We start from the raw sequence: 8,526 nt of genomic DNA, 5'->3' as shown, positions 1-8,526 counted from the left end.
GACTGCCTTTCTGGATTACTTTATTTCTCAACCTCTGCTTAAATCTTAAGCAGAGAGCTACTGCTCTTCGAGCTCGGTTCCATGATGAGAGACCCTCAAGTCGACTTGTCTCAAAGTGGTTTTGGCTTTTTTTTGTCACATTCGGCGTTGGTTGCTAGGGCTGAAGCTTTTCTCACATTTGGATCAGACTCATTTAGCACCACTTGTACAACTGGTGAGGGCTGGAATGGTCCGTCCACCTTCAGGAACTCTGGACCATGTAGCCACTGGGACTTTTCTGTCAGCTGCTTCACCGTCAGCCCACGTGATGCCTCGTCGGCGGGGTTCTCTGTTGTATCCACATACAGCCACTTCTCTGGATCTGTGAGGTTTCTAATATACGTGAAAACGTCTGGCTTCATTACGAATGTAGCCCAGCACGATTTTACTGTCAGTCCAATAGAACTCCCAGATGTTTTCATAGGCCAGTTCTCCGCGAAGAAATTCACTCATTGATGCTGACACAGCTGCCGCAGCAAGCTCCAGTCGGGGAATGGTCACAGGCTTCAGGGGTACACTTTTGCCTTTCCTATGACGAAGGAGATATGTGCTCTGTTATCCTCGTTGATGAGCCGCAAATATGAGCTCTGGCCATACCCATCCTGGCTAGCGTCTGAGAAATGGTGAAGCTCCGTGACCTTCACAGCTCCGAAGTTGCTCGGCTTGAAGCACCTCGGGATTTCTTTTTTGTCCAGGTTCAGGATTTCTTGACGCCATCTTTCCCATTCAGGCTGCAGCTGATCTGGTACTGGACTATCCCACTGCAACTTGTCTTTGCACATTTTCTGCAAGATCTTCTTTCCGTGTAGGATAACTGGGGCAGCAAAGCCATTGGGATCGTAAACGGAACTTACAGTTGACAAGATCCCACGTCTAGTCAGAGGCCTGTCTTTCAACTCGATGCGAAATTGGAATGTGTCGCTTTCTACACACCAACTGACACCCAATGCCCGTTCCATTGGCATTCTGTCTACTGTTTGGTCAATTGCTCGGGTGCCTCCTGCTCTTTCCTCTGCCGGAAACGCTTCCAGGAGCTCTTTCTTGTTGGAAGCAAGTTTATGGAGCTTCAACCCGGCTTTGGCGCGTAGCACTTGACTTGCTTTGATGAGATCCGATGCTTCTTCAACTGTGGGTACTGACCGTAACCCATCATCAACATAGAAGTCGTTCCTAACGAATTCAGCAGCATCGGCACCAAATTCTTTCTCGCCATCATCTGCAGCTCTTCTCAAGCCGAAGTTCGCACAACCTGGCGAACTCACAGCACCAAAGGGGTGAACCTTCATTCTGTAGTCAACTAACGGCCCCCTTCGATCGCCATCCTCCCACCAGAGGAATCTTAGTAGGTTGCGATACTTTTCGCCAACGAAGAACTGGTGATACATACTTCTCACATTCAGAGAGAAGGCTACTTCTTCCTTTCTGAATCTACACAGAATGCCCAGCAAGCCGTTCATCATATCTGGGCCCTGAAGAAGGTAGTCATTCAAGGAAACCCCACTGTACTTGGCTGAACAGTCAAATACTACACGAATTTTATCCGGTTTCTTCGGATGGTACACTCCAGTGTGGGGGATGTAATTTAGTTTCCCATCCCGTTTGTTCAACTGATCTGCCGGCACTTTTTCGGCGCAGACTGAAGTGACTTCTTTCATGAAGTTTTTGTAGTCTTCATGGAACTTGGGGTTTTTCTTGAACCTTGCTGAGAGTTGTTTGCTCCGTTTCTCTGCAAGCTCACGATTGTCTGGCAAAACTGCAGCCTCTGATTTCAGCGGAAGGGGCATCTCGTAGTGATCGTCAGGTCTTTTCTTTATTCCTTCCTCTAGGATGCTCAGGAAGCGTTCATCTTCAACTGAGTAGGGTTGCCCACCTTTCGTCTCGGCAAAATCCAACTCCAGAACTTTCAGTATTTTCTCTGGGCTCAGGACCTCTTTAACTCTTGTACCAAAGGTAAAATGAGGTTGAGCAATGTGCACACTGGCAACTACTTTGTTGCATGTGGTAGGCTCTTGACCTCTGTTGTTCCTGTCTCTACAAACATTGCCGATGACTCCCCATCCTAGGAGTGATTTCTGGGCATACGGTTCATCATCTCCTCCAGCAAGGATCTCTCTTGGACGAATTATGCTAGGGCAATTACTCCCTATTAGAAGAGAGATGTGGAGGGAGGGATCATATGGCATGAGCTTTCCTGCAAGTGTAGCAAGATGAGGCCACTGTCTGATGACATCTGCCTTCGGGATCTGAGATTTCTTGGCGGGTACGCTGGTACACGTGAAACAGACTGGGAGTTTTACTTTGTGCTCCCTGTCTATGTCAAGCACTTCAAGTCCGGATATGCGCTCACTGGCAATGCACACATTCTGCTCCTGCATGGTGCTTAAGAGCAACTGAGTCTCTGGCCCCCTTGACATTCATTCTCTCACAGAGATCCCTCGACACAAAGCTTGTGTTTGACTGCTCGTCAAGAATGGCGTACTCCAGAAACTCTGCCGAAGGGTCATCTTCAGAGCGCACCAAGACAGGAATGATCATTGAGTGGTCGCTGTCTCCACCCTGGTCTGGCTGAGCACACACTTGTGTACAGCGGGATGTTCCCTCGTCTGGCTTAAGAGTCGATGGTGTGAATGGGGTAGCCGGACTAGATAGTTGGCTTGTCACTTGACCGGCTACACTTGACTGTGGTTGACTGGCTGTATTTGCAGCACCTGTTTTGTCTCGACTTCGATGAAGACAGGTGAGATGTGCACCTGCACAAATCCGGCAAACTTGCTTATTGGCACAGTCCTTCACTTGGTGATCAACTGCACTTGCACATCCCATGCAAAGTCGTCTCTGAAAGAAGAACTCTCTCCTTTCTTTGAAGGGTTTGCGTGCAAACAAGTTGCACTCATCTATGGAGTGACGCTTCTTGCAGTAGTAGCAACGATCATCACTTGATGATTGAGCCCTGTTAAAGCTCCCGCCACTCTGCGTTGAGGATCTTGACTTCTCATGTTGGTGTGTTGTGGTTGCAAATGCACTGGCCTTCTTCCCTCTGCCACTCTTCACATTAGCATCTGATGTTCTTGAGTGCTGTTTGTTTTGACTTCTTGCAACACTCTGTAATTCGGGAATGTTGGCCTTGTCTGCTGCGTTCTTTATGAATTTCACAAATTCAGTGAAAGGGGGGAAGGTGTCATGACCATGTTTCCCTCTCCAGGAATCGATCCTGTCTCTCCATTTACTCTCGAGGAAGTATGGCAGCTTCTCAACTAGGTGGACATTTTCACTTGGGTAGTCTAGTACTCCTAGACTTGACACCGTTGCTCGAATGGCCTCAATTTTCCCAAGGAAATCAGTAAAATCTCTCAGCCCGGAGGAATCTTTGGGAGCCAACTTTGGCCAATGTTGAAGCTTTCTTGTGAATGCCGTACGTACGACACTAGTGTTGCCGTACCTCCCCGACAACAGACTCTTCGCTTTGGTGTAAGCTTCCTCCGTACCTATCAGCAGGTAATGTTCCACCAACTGCCTTGGTTTTCCGATGACGCATTGATACAGGTAGTTCAGCTTCGTATCTGCATTCATGGGCTGGCTGTCAACGAGTGCGGTGAGGGAGTTCTGCCAAAGAGGATACAAAAGTGGGTCACCGCTGAATTGTGGGACTGATACTTTAGGTAGCTGACTGGCAGCGACAAGACGTTTGTTGGCCTCACACTGCTGCCTACTGGTTTCCGCCAACTGGGCCATGCATCTTTCAAGCACGGATGATACCTGCAAGCAGTCACTTTCACATCGGCTCCCAACGCTAGGATCAGAAGATTTATTCATCGCGTTCTCCGATGACATCACTGTGGTTTTCTCAATGTTGCTCAGTGACATCACAGATTTGTTGTCACTCTGCACAGATGTTGGGCTTTGCTGAGGCTCAAGGAATTTATCCACGAGTCCCTGCTTGTCTTCAGGAATTTCAGACAAGTCCATGGAGCTCTTGTCGACATCCACGGATGAAAACACCTCCATCACAGCCCTGGCTTCAGCAAGCTCCTTTAACTGCTGTAGTTTACTGTCTCGTTCAATCTTCATTGCTTCAGCTCTCTTAGCCAACTCCAGCTCCTGTAATCTTAACTCCTTTTCTTTGTCCGCAAAGCGTTGTTGAACTTGCAAGGCTGCTTCAATCCTAGCAAGTTCCAGCCTTTGACGTTGCATGGATGACGTCGATGACACAAGAGATTTGGAACCACATCCGGAATCAGCAGACTTGTGAGAAAGTCTGCCTTTTGATTTCTCACTTTTCGCTTTGGAGTGTGCTGAACCACGTGATGAATGTGCTGCCTCAGACATGACGGAGATTCGTGCTGACTGGCCAACTCGGTAGGTGATTTACTGCATACAGGAAATTTCTTTGCTTATTTTGATGGTGATGATTTCCAGCCTCAGATTGTTCCTGATGTTAATTTTTCTCTTTGATTGCTATTATTCTTACTTTCGATCTGATGTTATTCACTATATGATTGTTATTGTGACTGCCTCAAGGAACCACGTGATGACTCCAAGAGGAGTTTCGGCTTACTCTTGACAAATTATGGTAAATGCTTCAGACTCTTCAGCATTTAGTCCCACTGATTATTATTCAAACGCCTGTTCACAAACTTGAACGTGAGTGTGGAGAAACTGTCAAGTGTACTCTCGTGCTGACAATAGGAGGGCCTATATACTTCCTGACGACTCCGTCACATGCATATCAGTAGCAACTTCACTAGTTACACATGTACCATGATGATAGGCCTCATTGTGCACTGACCATGCTGGCATGACTGGGTGTTACACAACTATAAAAGTGCAAGATGAAAACTAGGCGAAATTGGGCACTAGACGTTAGCTACAGCTACAGACGTTAGGCGTTAGCTAAAACTACAGACGTTAGATAACAATCTGCAATAAGAAATAAATAAAACAGACTTATTACTTTGTAATCCTAGCATAGTCATGAAAAAAGGGGTTTAAATTATAGGAAAATACATGTGCACGAGCATGTGGGAGTGTATACTATATAACGTTGAGCACATTTTGTTTAGCTAACAATCTTATGAAGTTTGCGAATTTGACATGTACTTTTTATGGTCAAAAATGTAACAAAGCTTACCATAAAGGGCTCTCTAAGAATCTTAAAAATCGTGGGAATAATTGGGAATCACATAATAATCAAACTCTGGAATTTACTAGCAAATGTATGCCATTGTCAGACACTGCTGACTCGTGTCTGAGAAAAACGTTGTTTTCCATGCATCCTCGTATCTAAAGTGTGATGAATGCACAGCTGTTCACATGCCCTGGGAAAAAGCTTCCCATAATATGTTAATTAGGCACAGCCTACAAAAACATGATGTAATGGTTTGGCGACATGTGATGCGAAATAAAACTATTAAATTGTGCCAAAAAGAGATTATACAGAAAATTTCCAAATCTTGCGGGATTATAGGAATAACTAAAAGAAACACAAATGTAATTTTAATTTAAATTTAGACGAAGTTTTTGCTGCACTGATGCTACAGCAACAGACGTATCGAGTTCAAAATTTAGGGAGTATACGTACTTTCAGCAGCATATGCTGAGGGAGCATCGACTAGATCCCTGGGACAGCAGGCGGTCAATGTGCGAGGGAAGACCAGGCATAGTCCTCAACCAGTGTTACGGCAAGTGAAGTTAAAGTCGAAGATCGTCCGACGGGAGTAAGAAAAATGCAAGGCTGACAACGCTCATCCAAGTCAAATGTCAAGTTGGTTAGCAAGACAGCACCTAAGTCTACACCAGTCCGACACTACTAAACAGAGCAAGAGAAGAGGGCAAAGAAGTCAGTCGTTAGGCGCATCGTAGAAGAGATGATCACCATTTTACTTCCTAGATTGTCGCCCATTTCATCGATTACTAGTGAGACATTCTGTCCCTTCCCGTGAGACCACACCATTGGGTTTAAGGATGATCGCTTCCCACCATCCATGGCTGACAAGATGCTGTTTCCAGACGAGTGTGAAGCAAACGAGCTGCAAGCTCAAGACCAGCTCCACCGAGACCAGCGAGACACCGGCCAGTGACCGGACCGAGGAATGTTGTCCCAAACCTCCAGTTCCCGCATTCTGCTACATCAGGAATGAGCCGCCGCAGAGCTCCGCTGGTGCCGAAGGGTCAAGCCTGAGAAAGGAGCCTACCATCGATGGCTGATGAGACCCACTGAAGATCAACTTCACCAACTGGGCAACGTAATTATATACCGTCAAGTTGTCGAGGCTGCCCACTTCCCTGACCGTCGCGTGTATTGCACTAGATACAATGAGTACTTGCTGCCTGCGAACGCAGCTTTTTTTGTAAAGTAATGTGAAGTGTACTGTATGAAATACTGTTTTTTTCCAGGCCAACTGTACTGAAATACCTTTTGGATTGCAACATACAATCTGCTTGTTTATGGATTGCCCGGGCGTGCGTCATTGTAATGACAAGCTTTATGCGAATCTAGGTCATAAGCTGCACTCTTAGCTGTGGTTAATCAAGTCTTTGCAAAAAATTAGTCGTCATCCTTTGTTATTTTGATAGTTGCATACGGATCTTCATTACGCGTGTAATGATAAAAGTGGCACAGACTATTCGTACTTTTAGAGGACAGCTAGGCAGCCGGTAGAGAGAAATGAGGTCCGATTATTTTCCCCACGAATCCCTTGATTTTTTTTTAAGTTGACAAACAGAAAGCCGTGCTTTTGATGATGCGATACTTGGCACATTACAAACATTTAGTAAAGCTGATTTAGTTTGAAGTGAATGAAATATGTTCTGCATTCTTTGTAGTTTTGAGTCGTGTGAGTACTGTTTTTTTTCAATATAGGGTGGATTGGGTAAAGTCAGCTTTCCCTCCTTAGTGTACAATCATATTATGGCAGTGATCATAAGGTAAGTTTCAAATAGCCTAATCCTGTGAACTGTAATTAGCTGCGCCCTTTTGTGTATGATGTTAATGGCAAATGTTAATTCAAATACAATGAATTTTACTTGTTGAGGATTGAAGCAAAATGTTTTGAGCTTTGTCGCAAACGAAAGCTGTTTTACCTGTTGAGTATGGAATCATATATTGTTGCAGAAAAAGTGTTCTTTAGGAAAACTGATGTTACAAGTTGTTTAAGACATCAGGTTTACTTTTTTTTGTTTTAAGGACAAACTGTAATGACGTATACTATACATGATCTAGGACATTCTCTTGCATGTTTGTGTTGTATCGTACCCAAACCCTTTTCTTGATGTTGAGGCCACCAAATATTACATTATTCATAAGTACAGGTTCTAAGCACAAATTAATGAGTTTTGTTCACAGATTTTGTCATCTAAATGCAGGGACGCATTTGTGTCTTAAGCGTGGGATAGTGAGGTGAAAGTCGTGAGGATCATGTCTAACCTTCAAAGAGCCGGGTTTGTTTTAGCCTGGTCACAGCTGGGGGAGCGGAATCGGTCCCCCTCCCAGATCTCGGCCATTAGATGATGTATTTCAATGAAATTTGGCAGTGTCATACATGCATATATACTATAGTCAGGTAACTTATGGTTGGAATCGTGACCGACTGGTCCAAAGCACCAGATTTGGCAGGTACATTCTTTAGGCTCTAGACAGAAATCCTGGAAGGGGTGACACCTATAAAAAAGAAGGGAACTCAATTTGCATATTTAAAAATTTGGCTGCCACACGCCATATAAGAGCATATCTTTCAGCACATTTTTATATCTTAAAAGCAAAACACTGTCTAAAGTCTGTATTTGGCGGGTTGTCTTTACACATCAGGTACTAAGATAACATATACTTGCCTTATAAACATTATGTGATGATTATTTACAGGTCAAAAACCACAAATGGCCACTAAAACATGATGTATGTTGGTTTGAAAGATGGCACGCATGAAGACTCTTCTTACATAGGCCAACTAACTTGAAAAGGGTGTCTGGCTCTGCGACGGCCCCCAAATGGAAATGTTTACACTAATGATTAATCGGGATTTTAGCAGAAAGTCAAGCTTTGAGGCAATCGCATGATCTTCTTCAACATTGCAGCTGTGTTTGGCTTTTGAACAGCTCTCTGCAGACACTGGCTGCCTCAGGAAGTGACCACACCGGCTTCTATGAAGATACAACCTTTGTCCAGCCATATCCTTCAGGTGGTTGGGCAAGCTGTTCAGATTCCAGATGCTCGTCTGATACATAGCCTGGTTGGAATGCTGCAGAAGTGCTGCCTACATTTAAACGAGAGCGAGGGAAGTAATGAATTGTTTATCAAAGAGAAGGGTAATATTAAATCATCACATGATGTTTAATGATTGGACTATTAAAAGCAAATCCACCTGTGTTGAAGGGATCTGTTCAATGGTGCGATTTGCCTTGGAGAAGAGTTCCTGCCTGAGTTCGTTTACTGTCTGAAACGGACTTATTTTGTCATACAACACGCATGTGAACCTTTCAAGAAGCTGAAAA

At 44.7% G+C, this 8,526-nt stretch overlaps 1 protein-coding gene across 1 annotated transcript; it reads right to left on the bottom strand.

Annotated features, from left to right (window-relative positions):
* Positions 1–545: 545 nt before the first annotated feature.
* LOC147797824 (uncharacterized) lies at positions 546–4,230 on the bottom strand. The gene is made up of 2 exons (XM_087142501.1): positions 2,400–4,230; positions 546–2,182 (listed from the first exon to the last, which is right to left on the bottom strand). The coding sequence occupies exons 1-2, from the start codon at positions 4,228–4,230 to the stop codon at positions 546–548; spliced, it is 3,468 nt and encodes a 1,155-aa protein (XP_086998627.1).
* Positions 4,231–8,526: the final 4,296 nt, after the last annotated feature.

The sequence above is a fragment of the Acanthaster planci genome, linkage group LG10 (genome assembly GCF_054643075.1).
Source record: "Acanthaster planci isolate LZ-2023a linkage group LG10, COTS_SCS, whole genome shotgun sequence".
In the NCBI taxonomy this organism is placed as follows: Eukaryota; Metazoa; Echinodermata; class Asteroidea; order Valvatida; family Acanthasteridae; genus Acanthaster; species Acanthaster planci.
The sequence above is the reverse complement of the archived record's forward strand: the minus strand, read 5'-3'. Positions and strand labels throughout refer to the sequence as shown.